The following is a 19268-nucleotide window of genomic DNA, read 5'->3' as shown; positions in this document are numbered from 1 at the left end:
TTATAATTCAAAATTAATTCTTTTCCCCAAAAATTTTCTTTGTCTCAGCCTCTAGCTGTAGTTTAAATGTGTGAAGAGACTCAGCTGATTATGAACCATGTTCACCGACTGGATTCTGGAGAAATCTCTTCCAGTTTGGGGCAAATTTTGAGCAGGGATCCATGTCTCAATCTGAGTTGATATATCTTTGTTTGGTTAGCTGCTCAGCAGGCCTGTCAGGGGATGAGGTGCTTGTGGTGGCCTCTTTGCATTTAGGCAGAGTTCATAATAATAGTATTAAACAAAAGGGAAAAGGTGATGTTCCTCATCTTACCTGTCACTCTGCTGCAGGTGAGAGGAGAGTCTGTCTGCCTTTTGTCCTCAGACCTTTGGAGGTGGAAGTGCCTGTGAGTTCATTCCTCCTTCATCTCTTTTTGCATAAAGAGGAGTTTTTGTGCAGCTCTTCTCTAGGAGTGTCCTGGCAGATGTTTTGAGCAGCTTTCATTTCAATTCATATCTAAGGTTTGCTGGAAGCTCAGGTGGATGCTCTACCCGTGTCTTCATATACATAAGGGACTTGGACGTCCATCTCAAATCCAAAAAAAAAAAGAGAAATGTAGCTGAAACCAGAATAAAGATCAGGAAGCTTGTACAACGCTACTGAGGCTGTATGGATTCTGGTATTCATCCACACTCCTTGTCAATAGGCAGCAACCCTCACTTTGCTGTTTGTTAAAGGTACCCCTTCCTGAGAGAAATACAAGGGTTGTGTGTTGGCACACATGAATGCTGCCACGTGAGAAACTTGAGGCAGACTTTAATCCTTTAAATGTCCCAAAGTGGAAATTACTCTTATGTTAAAATGCTGTGCGATAAATGACCAAGAATTTCCAAAACCCAAGTTTTACATCTTATCAGAACTGCTCGTGCTTCGTCAGCTAACTTAAGATGCCTTGAAAATTGCTACACAAAAGCATGTTTGGTTCTAAAAAGGCCATTCCAGGTGCTGCCATGAAGTCTATTTTGGCACTAGGAAGCTGTACTATGTGCTTTTAGTTTTCCCACTGTGTAGATAATTATAGTGCTTTTTGCCAGAAATAATTTTTAGTTACATCCAAGTTACATGTTATATGTAATTGAAAAAAATTCTTAAATGCTGAAGCTGTTGTATATAGGTTTGGACTGATTGAGACGTTTACATTTTGTCATCTGGCTTCATCATATCAGTGACTGTGTTCATGCACCAATTTTGTTTTGCTTTTTTGCTTTTAGTCGTCTAAAAATGTAGCTCTTGCCCAAACTTTTGAGGCTCTGGTTGCTTTCTAAACATTGGGTGGGACAGACTTGGAAGACCAAAATAAACCAGAAGAAAATGAATAAAATTCAAAGTACTTAGAGTTACTAAAGTTGGCATTTTTATGAAACTGGATTTGTAGTTGTTTATGTTCTCTTTTTGCAACAGCAAAAACACTCAGTGAAACTGCAACAGAAGACTTTTGTATGAATATGTGTGCAATGATAGCAGTGCTTTTCTCTCAGTAAACAGATTTAAGTGCAGGGCTCTGTCTAGGCAGCATTAACCTCCTCCTTCCTCATAGAGATGCAGAAAGATTATTCTCCTTTGAACCAGAGGTTTGGGAAAGGAAAACAACCTGTCCAAACCCACGAAACGAGTCTCTGCTGGGGCAAGTCGCTGAACCTCGCTGGGTCTCTGTCCGGAGTTGTAACGGGGAGCTTTTGGTGCGAAACATTTGTTGTTAGTAAATACAGTGTTGCTAGGTGGAGAGAGATGTGTCCTTGGAGTCCAAAGGGTGAGTGTGGCTCCTGATGCTCCCGTTGAGGCTGTTTAAGTTTTATGGAATTGCCCTTGAAGCTGTTAAATGGAATGAAACGTGCCTCGTAGGTGTTGGTGGTTATGCAGCAGAAACCTGAGACTTGAGCAGGGCGGGGGGACCCAGATCTCATTAAACTGGTTAGATTACATACTTTGGTGATGTTCCTAGTGTTTCAGCAATGGTTGTTCACGGAGGTTTTCGATAAGGAAAAAATGCTTGAGAACTTCCTCAACTGTAATGAACAAAACCTTGTCCTGATCACGTGTGAAGTGTCGGTGTCAGGTTTAGCAATATGTACTTAAATCAAAACTCAGATTATGTGTTAAATTTGGGACTGACAACTCGTTAAAGGAAATTCAAAGTTAGAGTCGTTTAAAAATGACATAGTTAACCTTGGTGATTGATGGTTCCATGATGGTAAGGACAATTGATACAACTGGCAGCACTGCCCTATTTTAACTTAGTTGCAGATATAGCGTTAAACTTTATTTACTTAAAACATGACAAATATCTTTCCATAAAACTCCTTTAGGGCATCTGGTGTGGATTTCATTGCAGGCATAGCTACATGTTACATTTTCTCTTAGCGAGAAGTTCCCACTGTCTTCAGTACTTCTGCTCTGTCCTGTTACCATAGGAGTCTGCTGCTTCATAGTTGGGCTGATATGGCTCTTTCTGGGGCCATAGTATGTAGACAGCTAACCCCTGATTTCATCTGATTAAAAAAGGGGGGGAAAATAAAAGGCCACAGCCCAGAAATACACCTGGAGGGTGTGACAGATTGAAGCCTTAAGTGTGTTACCTGTTGCTGCATTCTCTTTTTCCCCAAGTGTGGAAACCTATGGATTAAAAAAATTAGAAATCTTTCTGCTTTCCTTTCCTGGCCTTACAAATAATCTCAAGCTTTGCCAAAAACGATGGTTGTAATGCGTGGTTTTAGATGCGTGTGTTTTGAGCTAAGATGATCTTACTTTGTATAAATGATTTAAAAAAACTTTAAAGTCAGAGGGTAGTTGTGATGTAACCATGCTTCCCTACCAGGAGTGTGGGTGAGAGCAGCCCATGCAAATGGGTTACAGATGCGGATGATCCGAGTTCCCATATGCTTTTGTCCACGGACCTCTTCGTGGTTTTGCACAGGTCATTTGCATTTTGTGATGAATACTCATAGGTACAGGAGTATCTCGGCATAGGCTTGCCTTCAGACTGCTCGATTAGCTGCCTGTCACACGGTTTGATTTTTTTTTTTTTTGTACTCAAATTCCCTGGCATTACTGTATTCCACGGAGTAAATAATTATGAAACTGTGAATAATACGTAATTTTACTCTCCGCTGTAAATAATCTCTAAGTATGTAAATCTCTAACTATGTAAAAAAAATGCTCCTGCGCTGAAAGACATTTTGTTTCCTCCTCCAGTTTACAATAAGCCCTTCCTTTAGCCCTGTAATCTGCACCAAAAGTGTGGCTCTTAAAAATTAACTGAAAAGCGTGTTAATTTGCGCTATATTCCTATTCTGGGATAGGATCGCTTTCATAATAATGCAGTGGAATTTTTTTCTAGGTTAATTCCCCACCATGTGTCAACATAGGCCATTAACCGTATGTGTGATTGCTTAATGGCTGGCATGCAGTGACTCAAATACCAGTTCAAAATAGGGCTTTGCATACAAGTATTGTTCCCTCTAAGATCTTGATGATGGCTTGATTGGCACATGAATAGGGTACATTACAGCTAGTTACTGTGTCTGAAAGAAAGCTAAGACATCATGTTGGAAGGAAAAAAAAAAAAAAAACCAAAACAACAGGTTGATGTGGCATGGGAAGGAGAAGGCAGGAGAAATAACTTGGAGATACGGTGGGAGAAAGAGGGGGATGTTACTTCTGTTGCAGGAACAGACCTGTCTGAAATTTTGCAGCTTTTCTGTTGTTGTCAGTAAAAATGTTGTAGGTCCTGCTTCAGCAAAATGCTAAAAGCTTTACTGGAATAGGCAGGATTTTTTTTTTTTTTTTTAATTTATACTGAAAAAGGGCTCCGTGCACTACTGTTTCCTAAAACCTCTGATAATCAATATCCCTTTTAACAGCCGGGGGCGGTGGGTAATCTGAAGTTTGATTGTTTCCACGAAAAAGCAGGTTAAGAGCCTCATCCCCACGTGAGCTGCCACACGCTTTCCAGTTAGTTAGAGCCACAGAAAAGTGGATGAAAACTTGCGTATAAGCCGCTTGCATAGCAGTTAGAGCTTAATTTCTTTCTGCCGCTACCAAATGGGAGAGAACCTCATACTCACTCATGGCTGGGCTTCGCGAACGAAGATTTGGGAAGGCTCTATCCACATTTGTTACAGGCACGCTGGTGGCTAATGAGGCCAAAACGAGACAGACATGTCCGATTGCAAAAGGCACAGCGGAAAGACTCCTTAGATGGTGTATTCTGCAAGACACAGTTGGGAGAGAACCTACACATCTAGCAAACGACGCATTGTCAGAACCATCTCCTGTCCTGTTTTCCTGCTAAAAAGAATAAGCCGGGAGGGGGGCAGGGGCGGGGAGAAGGGGAAGAAAGGTAATTAATTTGTTTTGGAGATGACACGGTGGGCAGTAGCTAGGAGCAGAACATGGGAGCAGCACTGGGCAACTGGAGGGTCTCCAGGCTCTAGGGGTGATTTTGGGCAGCTCGCTTCACCCCTGCCTGCTCTGTTTCCCCTCCCGCGCTGTTTGTTTCGTCCACCGAAGCAGCAAACTCTTGTGGGTGAGGAGTGTCTCCAACTGTGTATTTGTACAGCGCCGGTCCCGTTGACATGTTGAACAGGGCCCTTGGCTTCTCGTGGCAATACAAACAGCAGATGATAAGGGCTGTGCTCATTAGCGAGATAGCGCGGGCACTCAGGAAATGGCAAGTGTGTTTGCTGGGTGGGAATGCAACCTGTGTCTTTCTTAGCCAGTCACAGCAGGTACTGGCTGAGGCTTGAAGTATTTGGGTATTTCCTTTCGTATGAGAGTGTTTCCTGGAAGAACTGAAAAATGAAACGTGATCATAAATGAAAAATGGCACGTCTGATAGGGTTTTAGGGACTGCAGAATGGGCTATGAGTACAGAACCGGTTTCTGTGCTTTTTTAAGTTTTGGAGGTCTCTGTGATCATGTCAGAGGCAGCAGGGACATGCTTAAGGTTGTTGGGGAGAGATGGAATCACAAGGAGAAAAGTCTACATTAATGCAAAAATTGAGTTTAAATCTTCCATTTTATCATTAACAGATTTGCCCATTTTAAAAGGAACAGTAGATGAATATCAAGAGGAGAAAAATGTGCTGGGATGTGGTAGTAAGGATTGGAAATAAGGGATAGTTAATACTGCAGAGTTTTGGCTGTTGGTCTACTCAGTGGGCCCTTTCCACTGGGAGATGGGCACTGGCAGTTGTGGAGACCTTGTCAGAAAGTGAGAGAATGTAAATTTTAAATACAATACCAGTCTAACACTGAGACATTGGGGTCCTATTACCATATAAATGTTAGTATAGGTTTTGTACTATTATACTATTACCTTGCAGTAATAGATGTAGGTAATATATGAAAAGTAAGAAATTAATTTCTCAGTATGTTATTTCAACTTTATTTTGAATGCAAACATCACTATGAACTCAAACACTTTCTGAGTGTAGGCTCCTCTGTAAACATCATCTTTGTCTGGTACTACTTTGCTTCCTGTTCATGATTTCTTGCAGGTGGGGTTGGCATGTCTGCATGTAATGCATATCCTTGGATTTTAGCTGCACTCACTGGATTCACAGTGCAGGCAGTCACCGTTCAAAGCAGTAGTTGTGAGATGGTGCTTCCAGAAGAGAATTGTTTGCTTCTTGCCATCAGGATAAAAAAAGCAAAACACTACCACCAAATTTCTTTCTTTTTAATTGAATGAATTGAATTAGAATTTTCTTGCTGATCGTCTAGGCTTTCTAATGCTTTCATTACATACTGAATACAATTAAGACATGGGCATTATTAATGCAAACTCATTTACTCTGTCCCTTTCAGTGGGACATCTTCATCCTGAAGGAACTAGCTAAATGGGAAAGTGGATCTAAACCAGGGATGTAATTCAGCTCCTGCTCTCCCCTGGGACTGGCTTCTGAAGGGTGTGATTTGGATGAAAATTATGTTGGTTTTCATCAAGTGAACATGTTCCTACAAGGAGTTCGGCACTGAATGTGTTTCTTGAGGATTGTAGCACTGCAGTACAACTTAAATTACTTTAACTTAGAGTTTCCCTGATTTTGTGTCTCCCCCTTGCCCACTCTTGGCTCCAGCTTCTCTGCCTCTCCCTGCTGCCACACCCCCAGGAAGTTCTCTTGGTTAACACAGATGGGACCTGGACCAAGTTTGAGGCACTGACCATCGCCATTCACCTGCATATGCTTCTGTCCCTTCTTTGGGTTTTTTTTTTGATCATTGGCAAAGAACCATTGGTCTCGTATTCTAAGAAGAATATATGTTGCTTTGTCTTTTTTATCTTCACCAATGTTAACTTAATCAGGTTAATCCATGTATCGATGGTCCAGGTGGTAACGAGTGGCTGATTGTTGCTGAGTATTTTCCAGCAATGTCATGTTGACATTCATTTGCAGTATCCTGGCTTATTTAATCTAGTTGCTAAAAATATTAACAGCCTCAGCTTTTCCTAGTACTGGTGAAGCTGGATCATAGTTACTACCTGGGGAATTTTATATAAGATTAAGACCTATTACCTAATGGTTTTGTACAAGTAGGTAGGAGGGCTTTATTCAAATATAGATAGCTCTGCCTAAGTAATTTTCTAAGTGTTATAATTAAATAACTCAGTGGCAGAGGGCCCAGACCTTGGAAAAGACTGAATGGAGCCTACAGTATTACATGCTATTATCTATCAGCAAACAGGTTAAGCTTGCTCAGAGGCAGTATTTTATAGGATTTTAAAGGTGCCTTGTTGAAACATGATCTTCTTTACTTCAACCAACACTCCTCTCTCTTTTTCTCTCCCTCCTTCCCTCTCTCCCATCCTTTCTAAACTTCACAGAGTCAAAAAGCCGAAAAGTAGATAGCTAATAAAGAAGTGCAGAGAAGCACAGGGGTGTGTGTCAATTTTATTTTTTAAACAGCAGATCTCAGTTTGGTTTTGCTGAGATAAAATTTCGCTTTGCTGTAGCTGGGTATTTCATGTTTTTTCGGCCTAAGATCTGTTTTACAAAGGGGTGTGTTTTGGGTCGTTAGCATTCCTTCGGATGCCGTGTGTGAGTGTGGTGGGAAGGTGCCTGTGCCCCCAGCCCAGTGCAGATCCGAGGGTTGGGAGAGGAGGCTGTGAGCCAGGATGGAAAGTGTAGCACCGGCATCTCCTGTGAGTTTTGGGAAGCGGGTAGTGAGGAAGGTTTCTTTGCCTAAAATGTGCACACCTTTGGCTGGGGAGATGCAGTGATGCATGGTAGGTATTGTCAGAAAAGACAAGACTGTTGCAACTAAATGTCCCTCGGTTCAGAGAGACTGGCATTGTTTTCCTTTTCAATGCCCATTAGTTATTGTGGGTCATTTGCTTTCATTCTCTGCTTACATCTTGGGCTAATTTATCTATCATTTTGTTGTCCTTTCTGTCCTACAGGAAGTCTATACTTCCCATTTTGTGGTCCCTTTTTGTTGTTGCAGTCCATCACCTCTTGCCCATCACTTTCTAGCCAGAATCACCCTCTGGCCATCGGTAACAAAGATGTTTAAGATAAATCTAACAAGGATCAGGCTACTTTATGGTAGAGGCAGTACTTCAAAATGAGAGAGAAGGCTACCTGTGCCTGCAGGAGACACTGTGACACGCTGTGCATTGCATCTAATTCTCTTTTGTGTGAGGCCACTGATGAAAGCTGTGACTGAAGCCACTTTCAAAAGATAAGAGTTTCTATTTTTAAAATGTGAGAGAATTAGTAAGTTGCTATTCAAGAGACAAAGTATTTCTGCTCATCCTGAAGCCTGAGGAAGTTTGACTTTGGTTAAGTGGTAAAATAAAGAATTCTTAAAAAAAAATAATCCAACCAATCAAAACTTCACATGAGGAACTGGAATTCTTGCATAGAAGGAGTATAATTAAAAGTTTAGGTGCATTATATTTCCTAGTTTATGTTTCTGAAATCTCCGCTGCTGGTTGATTTAAAAGTGATTAAATCTCTGGCTTCATGCAAGACAAGATATGGTGCTCTGTATTTTTTACTGTGTCCAGCAAAGATGCTTTCCTCTTCCAAGGAAAATGGACACAATGGCTTTAAGTGGGGAAAAAAAAAATCTTTTCATTTTCCTAAGGAAACATAAATCTCACTTGATGCCTGTTTTCAACAGAGGGAGGTTTTTGTAGCTTTTACTGTCCTTGCCAGGTAGTGTAAGTATTTTTAAAGACTTTAAAGTGTTTCTGTGTTAGGTGAAAGCAGGGAACTTTGCTAAACTAAGCTAGAAAGGAAGATTCAAGTAGTTGTCAGAATAACCTGAAGGGATATCCTTGAGCAGGCTGGAGACAGCAAATGACTGCTGGAGAACCATGGCTTGATTTTTCACCTTTTGCCTTTAAAAATCAGTATCTGCAGTACCTGGGATGGTGAAATAACATTTAGAGTAGGTTTCTTCAATCTACTAGTTTTAGTTGGTTTTATTCTTTTCTATGGTACCTTCCTGAAAGAAGGACCAAGCTTCTGACAGAGTGTGAGGAGCTTTATTCATCATTCAAAACTGCAGCCAGGGCAGCAGTAGCATTGCAGGAGGGAGTGCAGTCGTGTTTGTTTTCTGGTGTTACCTCTGTTCTGCCTGAAATGGCGAAACTAATTGTAACTATAAGGCTGTGATTCATGTTATCCCCGAGATGCAGCCTCTTCTTGCTAAAGAGGTTACCACCTTCAGCAGCTCATCGTTTTAGTTTCAATGCTTCTTGCCCCATCATGTTTCCAGGGATGGGGCATCTGCCACCTCTGCCTTGGTTAAGGTAGGTTAGTGAGTGAAGAGTTAGTCTGACTGCTTAGTACAGATAAACCCAGTTAATGGCTACCTACTGAAAGGTGCAGGTCTGCCACAGCTTCTCCTTCATTTGCCTGATGAACCTACAGTGTAAAACCGTGGCATTACTGTCATCTCTTCTCTCTTAGAGTTGCTGTGTCTGTTTTGCACTTTCTGGGAAAACCTCTCACATATAGGTGTGGGTCTGAATTTGAATTCAAGTCAGAGCTGTAGTTTACTGGGCTGACAGCAAACTGGGGAGTTGTTGGAAGAACAAGAAACTTAATATAAGCCTTTGAGATAACTGAGTCTGAACATCAGTGTACCACTAAAGTTTAGGGCAGATGTAGGGAGGTTTTGGTGTTTTGTTTGTAGGGAGTTTTGTGTGCATTTGTGTGTGGTGGCACTCGAAAGGTTTAGAGGTGTTGTGTTGTTTTTAGGGGGCTTACATCTGGATGTAATAACCCAGTCCATAGTGGGTCCTTTAGCTTGGTCCTGCTGAAACAGGGCCTTAGGCAACTCCTGACACGATCCTTCTGTTGTGCGATAGCATCATTCCCATGGAATCATTCCCAACTACTAGAGGTTGGGAAAGTACTGCTAGTATTCATTTTGTTCATTCTTAGAACTTTATTTTATGTATTAGGGCCTTAAATAAGCTCTGGGCTCTTAGCCCTGAGGTCTTTTTAGTAGAAGTGGAGGTACAGGTGGAGTAGGACAGCTTCTCAGAGGAGATGTCTTCGACATATCTAAGGCACATACTAATATTTATCTTCATTAAATGGACAGCCTTCTTGTTACTGCATAGACTGATTTTTTTTTTTTTTTAATTTTAGGATTAGTAAAATAAGTATGTCCTAACGTACAAGTAGCAAGGGCTATTTTTGTTTTGGACTATGGTTTCAGGGGATTATTTGTCATTATTTTGTCATAATATATGGTGCTAGTCCATTTTTATTGCAATTCTTCTATTAAGCATGTGTTATTAAAAGTATCTACCCAAATTAACTAGGTAAGCTTTCTAGAGAGTAGTTATTAAGCCATCTAATTTTAGTGACCTGGGTGTTCCTAATGATTGTAAATTCTTGTATTGAAGCTGTCACGTGAAAGGCGGGGCTATGCCCGACCCTTAGAGTGGGGAGATTTTCTCGACCCACGGAGATTTATTTGTCTGTTAGTGCCTCAGGGAAAACAAAACCATGTCTGTCAGACCCAGTCTGTCAGGTATCCCACACGGGAACCCTTCTCCAAACAGATTCACAAGATCAGAGTGATTCGTTTGCCCTTTTTCGGGGATTGCCGGGTAACAGCCTAAGGGAGAACCCCTCAACAGGCCTTCCCATGTGTTATTCAGCACCTTATAAGGGACTCACCCCAACAGTTTACAGAATAACATACTTTATTAATACAAACTGTGACAAGTTAATGAGGTTCCTGGTTGTCGGTGACAGGGTCTAGCTGCAAGAACACACTTCAAGCAATCTAATAATACTACAAAGCAAGGCACAAGCACAAACTCTGATACAAAACAATCTACTAATATATTATAGAGCAAAACATGAGATCTAGTCCTTAAAGCAGTAATTAGCACATACAGCATAAGTTTCTCCCCCAATAGGTGTCTCTGAAGTGGGGGGGGAAGGACATGTTCAGCCCATCAGCTGATCCAGCAGTTTTGGTGGAAACTTTCCTCTGCTATTTCCCCATTTCCTTCCTTCCTTTTATTCTATTTCTTTAGGTTTAGGTGGAGTTCGAGTGAATGTAGTCATAAGTGCTTAATTGGGTAGTTGTCCTTGGCATCAATCTTTCTTGGTGGACAGATATGGCACAGTCAAAGTGTCACCATGTTCCCCTTCCTGCAGGATGTTTGTGGAGGGAGGTCACAGTGCCTTCACATCGCTCCCCTCTCTGGTGCATCCTCCATAACAGGTGTTTATCAGAGTTTGGGGAACCTTTGTGGGGCATCATGACCACATTTCATCCGAGAAGCAGCAGCTGGGTCTCCTTCTGTAATTCTTATTCTCCTTTAACTTTTAACCCTATCCATTACTCCACAGAAGCTCATGAACTATTTAATATTTTATTACCAACATATAATACCTAAGAACTCATTCTCTGAGGATATTCTGTAGAGTGAAATGAAAAGAAAAACTATTTCACACCTATATCTAGATATTTCTGTGTGTGTATGTATATATATATATATATATGTATCTATCTCAGCAAAGCTGCTTTTACAGAATGTTTTGAATTAAGCAAAAATTGCTTTAAAACTCATATGGCGATCGTTAAGAAACTTTGAAAGTTGGTGTTTTGATGTTCCCCAAAGTTTGTGAGTCAGTGCTATGAGGATTGGCTTATTTACTAAGAGTTACTAGCATGTGTATTGAAGGCCGGTACAGAAACTTTGTAATAATTCCAGCTTTTTGTAATAATTCCAGCTTTTTAGCGAGACATCATGGTAAGCAGTCTCTAAAAATTCACATGGTAAATACGATCTCAGTTCATATTTGTGTCTGTTTTTGTTGTAAATTCACCTTCACTGAAAATAAATTTCAGTAGAATTTCAGGATATTGATGATGTTTCTCAGAGCCTCATTTTTAAGGTGATCTGTTTCGTGTTTACATCCGAAGAATCTACTTCCCGTATTAAAATTGTAGAGCTAACTCTTGGAGCTACAGGCAAAAAAAACATTCTTTGCTAATTTCAGATCCCAGAGAAAGCCAAAATTGTGTAGAATTTGGATGTCAGCCATGCTGTATGACTGCATGGTTTCCATTGACTTTGTTTAGGATTGCATATGGCACTTCTGAAATTGGGCATTTATAGCTGTGGAAATTTCAAGACTGTTTCTTTCAGGTGGATGTGGTTTCTTTACTTCAGCTGTCCTAAAGAGCTATTATGTAGTGCAGCAACCATGGCTGCAGCCAAAATCTTTGCCAAAGTGATGCACAGGCATTCATAAGGTGCTTTCTGGTGATAAGTACTGGTGACTTATTTTTCCTACTACCATTTAATACCATGTGTATGATAGTAGGGTTTTATGTCACCTGGACAGTCTTTTGAGAGAGTTGGGATTTTCTTGCACAGGTTACTATTTTTTTAGGATTAGGGTCTCCACTCCCTTCTTACCCTCCTACCTTATTTGTAAATGCTTCCCAGTTGATACTGGAAGGAGATTTGCAGTCCTCTGAGAAGGAGAGGATGAGCCTGGGATGTGTGAAATGTGCATTTTTATGACAATTTGAAAAACGTCTATGGGGGTAGAGAGAACAGAAGTTGCAGTCTCCCATGGAGCAGACAGCTGACGATTCATATATCTGATATTTTTATTTACTTTCCTGCTCAAGAAGAAAAATGTCCCCCACAGCAACTGCAGCATTGCATGGTAACCGGGCTGCTGCTGAGACACAAAGCAGCTCTTAAAGTATGTGGGCTATAGAGTTCAGGGATAAATCACCTCCAGTTCAGCTCCTTCTGGACCTCAGTAAAGGAGCTTGTTGTGCCGTGGTGGATTTTCTTGGGCTTCTCTCACAGTTGGGTTTGTTTTGTCTGTGCTGAACTTTATTTTGATCTCATTGCTCTTGAGTTATGTTAGTGTACTGTTAACAGCTGCTGAGGAATAACTCTTGGTTTACATTGGGAAATGAGGAATGAAGTTTTGGACTACTATTTAATAAACATTTAGTTTGAAGAAACAGTTGCCTCTAGATTTAATGTTAGAGTGCAGTGTTCACGTTGGTGGCGACCTGTGCTGCCCAGTTGGGCCAGCAGACCAGTTGCCAGTTACTTGTTAACGTCCAAATGAATTCACTGACATCAGTTGACATTGTCAACTGCTGTGGAGAAAAAAAAATAATTTTTCCTCAGTAACTATGGATATTTTTTTTTTTTACAAACTGAATTCTGTTGTCAGTGTAAATAATTTTTTTTTTAAAGAGTTATTTTAGACATTATGGTCTGGTGACGGGAGAAATAATGTGAGTACTCTGCAAAATGTGATTCGAGTAGCTGCTGAAACATTTTTGGCTGGTTATATGGTACTGGACATGGCATTTGGTTCATCACAGCATGAAAGAAGGCACAAATGTCCTGAGACACTGTTTCCTCAGAAGCAGCACCAACCCCTCCACGTGCTCCTTGCTCCCCTTAGGGGCCTGGGCTCAGAACCTCCTGAGGTCAGCACTGAGTCCTCTCTGAGAGCCATGGAAGATATCCTGAATGTGATTGGTTTTGCTGCCCTTCCAGGATAGTAGGAAAAGTCTAAACCAGCCTTTCTCTGCCTCATCAGAAACAGTGGTAATTCCAGTTGAGGCAGATAGTTGTGGCTATGGATGGGCTGAGAATGTCTGCCCCAGCAGCAGGCAGGGGTTGGTACTTTCTTCCAAGGTCAAGCATTTTAGGTGTCAACCAGCATCTGTTGTCCTGCATGAAGTCACTCACCAGCCCTTCAAATCTTCATGGAGGAGCTTCAGTGGTACTGGTTGGCTGTCAGTGAGATGAAAGGAGTGCTTTGGCTTTGTTTGCTTTTTACCTGAATTGCATAGAGAGGTAGCACATAGCTGCTAGAGAAAATTGAGTGGAAGACAGCAAGCAGGGAGGGCTCTGGTAACAAGTCTTACTGAATTGCTCGTTATACTAAAAAAAAAGTCAATAACAAAGTGGAAAGTAAGAACTTGGGTTATATCACAAATTGTTAGGCAGTTATTAGCTTAATTATCAAACTGAATTGTTTTTGTGCTGCTTTTATTCACATTGAGTAATAACTAGCTTCAGGAGTGGATTATCTGTGATGACTGTGTAGGTGTGAACTGAGGTGATGGCACCAAGTTTGCCACTTACTGCTCCTTTGTGAAGAGAAAAGCCGAGCAGGTCTGCATACCTATCATGTAGGCACTTGCTGCTGGCCTGTCTCTGCTCACGGACTGAGAATGAAATCTGCTTAAAACTATTACCTCGAGGACTTTCGTAGGTTCTGTAGAAGGAAAACAAAAAGCAAAAAACAAGCAAACAAAAAACCACACACACACACACACACACACACACACACACACACACACACACACACACAAAAACTCAACCCCCCCTAAAAAAAACACACACACCCTCCAACCAACCACCCCACCTCCCCCCAAACCAAACGAAAAAACCTGTGGTAGGGCCAGGACATGTTTCTGCTATTCTTGTCAGTTGTTCCAGAAGCCATATTTGCCAGAAGCTATTTATTAAGTCCTAATGCATGGGGTTTTTTTGTTTTGTTTTTTTTTTAAGACACTGTGGGATGAAAATTTGCATGCTGGGTGGTCACATTTTTTTTCCCCCCTGTGCTGTGGTTTTAGAGCAGTCTTAATTATCCGAATTAAAACTGTATGCACATCTAAGTTGGTAAAAATTAGTACTGGGGATAACAGTACTGTAGAGCCTCTTCCATGCATGCCTTCCCTCTAGTTTTACAGTATTTATTTTTGTTTAGAGGTTTTGTAAAACTTGATTTAGTCAACTTCCCTTTTTGTAGGTCTTTGCTGCAACTGGATTCTCAAATTACAGTGATTTGAAAGTTTAGCATGCAAATTTCTGGAAAGAGAGAATACTGTCTGATGCTAGAATATTTTTTTCTGTTACTATACCATCTGATTAGGTTTTCTTCTTCTCATCCTTTTCCTAGAGTGTAAAAATTCTTTACTGGTTATTGATAAATCTGTATTTCCTCTTCTCTAGAGACATCAGCATGAATAACATCACAAGGCTACCAGAAGATGCCTTCAAGAACTTTCCCTACTTGGAAGAGCTGTAAGTATTTCACACGTGTTACAGTTTTGCTACAACATGGTATGGCTGTGTAAAGTGGAAGGTGGGTGGAGAAACAGTGTTGAGGTGAGCTGTGAACAGAAAAAGCAATTATACTTTAAAAATATAACCCTGTATATGTTTGGAAACCGGAACAGTAAATGCTACTTACAAGGGACTTTTTACAGTAATTATTTTAATCATGGCTAGAGTGATGACATATAATAATTACAGTGTTATCCAAAGATAACACAAGAGGTGTGTAATTACCATTGTTTCTGAAGGAGCTACAGTATAGCTGTTGCATAAGTTCCATGAAATAGATGTTGCTTCACTTAGTGAGCAGCTGACTTCCATTGTCCTTGTAGGCTGGAGATGCAGTGCTCACAAGCCCATCCTGACCTAGATCAGAAATTCAGCTTCTGTAGTACAGGGCTTCTTGCTCTTAGTTTCTCTGGCAGAAATTTTTTCTCCACTTCCCACCCCCCTTTTGTCCCACTCTCTTTTTAGGTTTTGTTTTACTTAGGTGATAACTTGGACTTCTGAATCCTTGAGCTGCACCAAGGCTCATGTGCCCAGTACTTTGCTGAACTGAAATCTTACTGAGATGCCTTTGCAAAGTTGAAGCAGCATAACCCTGAATTGGGTTTCAGAGTCAGTAAACAGGGAGGCAGCTCTGACGTTCAATTACTAGTTTAGTAAGTCCTATTATATGGCATGGGACTTCTGTGTGCCCTAGTTTCCTTATCTGTGAAGAGAGGGTAAGTCTAATGGTTCAACCTTTGCTAAAGAGCTTTAAGAACTTCCAGTACTAGGCAACAGATAAGACAAAACTACTGCAATTTGCATTGCTTCTCTTGCATTTTCAGTGATAAAGTAGCATTTCTTATATCAAAGTGCATTTAAAATGCAAAATTAAGGCTGTCTCTTTGTGGCTTTGGCAAGACTAGGACTATGAATGCTGTGTTGAGAGGCTTTTTTAATAAAGGCACCTTAGGGAAAGAACAGCTCGTTTTGTTGAAGAGACAAACCCTTATGAGGTAGGGAAGTGGTGTCCTGACTTCACCAATGAGGGAGCAAGCGAAGAATGAAAACCATTTGTAGAGGGCAAAAGGATAAATTAACCCTATAGCAAAACTGCAGATAAAGCCCTGAACCCTTTGACTCTGGTAATCTAACACTGCACCTCACTGGAACAAAGATATTGAGCAATTGATAAGGGATGGATTGCCTGCTGCTGAAGAAAGGCTTGGGTTCCTGAAAGCTTCTCTGGTTTTATTTTTTGCACCTCAGCCTCACTGGTTGCTCTAATAAGGTGTTCTGCCTCTCCTTACAATTTTGATCTCTCTTATATCCGGGTGATGTAGCAGCTACCATTACTAATGCACTTAAATACCTTCATTTTCTCTGGTTGTTAAATAGTTTTGACTCAGGTCAGTACAATTCTGAAGCACAGTTGAGCTTATTTATGTCAGATGAATTGTGTGTGATATCTTATTTCATGCTTAACAGGTTCTGGTTTACTCCCTCCGATTTTAGGTATTGCTTAAATTTGCAGTATAGCTGAGAATGCTTCATGAAGAAAAATAGGTTTTCAGATGGTGCATTTGTGGAATTGACAGGATTTAAGAAAAGCTCTATGGCATGAGTAGTAAATTGGAAAAAAAATAAGCCTAGGAAGACTTAGTTGGCTTCAGAGTATATACTAGCCAGCATTCCCTATGTGCTTCATGATGTGCTGCTGTGTCTGTGTGTTTTGTTGAATTAGATTTGTAGTCCCCCTTTTTTCTTTTTTAAAATTCTTCACAGTCATATTTCATGCCAAAAGTTGAAAAAACCCCAAACGATTCTCTTTTCCCAACTTATGTGACTATGGGAGACTTATTTTTTTTTCCCCAATAAGTAATTAAGCAATAAAACCTAACTGGTGGGTGTGCATGTTGTGTAACTTCCATAAACCCTGGGGTGTGTCAGGAGGTAAAGAGAAAAGGCAGAGCCTTCAGCCATCATCTGTTGTGCTTATTGCCTAAGAGCCATTTGCTACATGTACCTCTAAATCCAGCTTTTTAGTTTGAAAAAAAATAGGCTAGCATTAAGCTCAGAATTGTGTGTGAACACCCAGAAGCTGTAAATCATTCTTAGCATGCTTACTTGATGTGTTAAAGCAGCTTCTGGGGGGAAAAGAAACTCCAAGGAAAACAATAAAACCCCCCAACAAGTCAAGTCCAGGTTCTCTTTGTTTCAGCTCACGTTCGTCTTAAAAATGGGAACATAATGAAGTAGATTCAAACAAAAGCATTTCTTTAATAGAAATGACCAGCACCAGACATGGCATGTTTTTGCTTCATTCTGTCCATTCCTTTTTCTCTGTGGAACAGGGTACAAAAATCTTTCAGCCTTTATTTTTGGTGGTTGTGAACAGAAACAACTATTGTACTTCCCACTGTACAACCACAATATTTCTTCTCTACTCTGTGATTTTCAAACTTTCTTCCTGGATTTTATTTATAGTTGAACAGATCCAAATTCTGACTGCCAGGCATTAACAAAATTGCTTTTTCAGCACACAAAGGTGGATGCGAGTCTCCACACCAAAGAAATATAACTTAAAGAAAAAAGTTAAAGTGGTGTTGAAATCTGTGGTAGGAGTGACTTTTCCATCAAGTTCTCCCAAGAATTATATGTCTAAAGCAAATGAAGATCCCATAAACTAATGGGAATGCAATAAGTACCCACACCAGCATGGACTCTAGTAGGTCTCCATTGAGGAGGCAGCCCCAGACACCCTTATCTTCATACCATGCTTTAGCCCTGCCATTGTCAAATGCTCTGGCCAATTAGCCCCTGGCAGAGTTAGTTAATTAATATTGCAAAATAGTATCACAGAATTTAATTGAATGTAAATGCCAGGCAATTAGATGTATTATGTAGGCAACTGAATTGCACATATGGAGCAGCTGAGATTAAAAATGCAGCAGGAGCCACTTAAAACGGGGGTTGTCATTTCCTCAATGCAATGAATTATTTGGTAGTCTGGAGAGACTCCAGGGGATCATTTTCTGAATCCTAAAAAGACCACTGGTGAAAGAAGCAAAGTACCAGCCTTGGGAAAGGCTGGCTGCTGGATTCAGAGGTGCCTCCTGCGTCACCAAGGGGGGAGCGAGTCGGGCGCTTCGATGTGTCGGTCCCAGGCTGTTTTTAGATGTGCTGCGTTATCCGAGACACCCTCCCTGGAGTGACAGGGCTGCCACAGAGGGGAGCCCAGGGCTGCTGTGAATGGCACTTGGGGCCAGCTGGAGGAAGACATCTGAAATGGCACCAAAGGGCTGTGTTTAGGCGACTGACTCCCAAGAAAAGTATCCAATTGGCATGTATAACCTTGAGTTTTTGTGCCTCTGAGATAGTACCCTATGTGAGTATTACCTGCAGGTACACCAAGGGGATTCCAGCTTGTCCATGGGTGGAATCCACCCACTGGGTTGTGTGCTCCATGCACCCCCATTCACAGCCTCATCATGCATGTCACTGCATAGCACTCTTATCATATGTCTGTAGGATTCTAGCACTATTTATAAATGTTATAAAAATTCTCCAGGTCTGTGTAACTGATACCCATCTGGAAGTAATTTGCAAATTATTGAAATGGCAACGGTCAGAGTCAGTGAGGAACAGACCACCAAGGGTTTTGCCTCAGCAGTAACTGACGTGTATTCTCCAGAAAATGCTAATGAAAATATGCTGCAGCCTTGAACATGATATGGAAGCTAAAAATCCTTGAAGAACTTGGCCATGATTTTCTAACCACACCTTAAAGTATTTATAGAAAGCTAGAAGAGGAAAATACAGCTAAATAATGCAGTGTTTTTAGAAAGCAGAAGCCATTTTCCAGGCTGTGTTATGTTTTGATGGCCTTTTAAAAGGTGTTAGTCCCTTCTAATTATCTGAAGTAGTCTGAAGGATTTTAACTATATGATTTCCATTCACTGTAATTGTGAATGATCTGCTAGATCATTCACAAAAAGGCACTCTCTCATCGAGGAAGGCAATTCAAAATGGTTTTTTTTTCTTGTCCAGTTTTCCAGTTTTCAGAAGTTTCTTCAGAAACCTGAACCACTTGAATAAAGCAAAAGTATCCTTGACTTAATCACCTTTTAACCTTGTTTTGATTTCCACTCTTAACCCTTTAAAATGTTGTTGTCTCATTTGCCCTGCACTCGTGGGCAAGGTTTAGATGATAAGGTCTTGGTTGTCTGGCTTCTGGTCCACGTGAGAGGTAGAGCAAGCTGTCCTGTGTCTGTAGGTTGCCTCTTACAGAAGGATGTGTTGTCCTAAGGGGAGCACTGGTCACTTCCCAACCAGTCAGCCTCGGGGCAGGACTGTGACCTTCTCCAGAAAGGGTCAGGGAGGATACTCTCCGACTGCTGTGATTTTGAAGACCATATCATGCCCAGTAATACTGCAAGGAAAATAATCCCTCCTGAAAGCACCAATGCCTCAATTAACTTCCAGATGTGTACTGATACCAAGATCTGTTGTTGAGGGCTGTTGTGTTTCTGTTGTGTTTGCTCATACATGATGTGAAACAGTCTCTCTTCTGTGTCACTACCTTCAGACATTGGGGATTTTTTTTGTCAGGCGGGGGCAAAACTTTATGTTTTTTATTTAATG

General features: G+C 40.9%; 1 protein-coding gene across 3 annotated transcripts in view; it reads left to right on the top strand.

Moving 5' to 3' along the window:
- The window catches only part of LGR4 (leucine rich repeat containing G protein-coupled receptor 4), a 72999-nt gene that overhangs the window by 16809 nt on the left and 36922 nt on the right, over positions 1–19268 (top strand). For all 3 annotated transcript variants that reach the window (XM_032690386.1, XM_032690388.1, XM_032690387.1), the window contains exon 2: positions 14532–14603. In XM_032690386.1, the coding sequence (XP_032546277.1) occupies positions 14532–14603 (72 nt within the window). The remainder of the gene's footprint in view (positions 1–14531; positions 14604–19268) is intronic.

The sequence above is a fragment of the Chiroxiphia lanceolata genome, chromosome 6 (assembly GCF_009829145.1).
Source record: "Chiroxiphia lanceolata isolate bChiLan1 chromosome 6, bChiLan1.pri, whole genome shotgun sequence".
Taxonomy (NCBI): domain Eukaryota; kingdom Metazoa; phylum Chordata; class Aves; order Passeriformes; family Pipridae; genus Chiroxiphia; species Chiroxiphia lanceolata.
The sequence above is the reverse complement of the archived record's forward strand: the minus strand, read 5'-3'. Positions and strand labels throughout refer to the sequence as shown.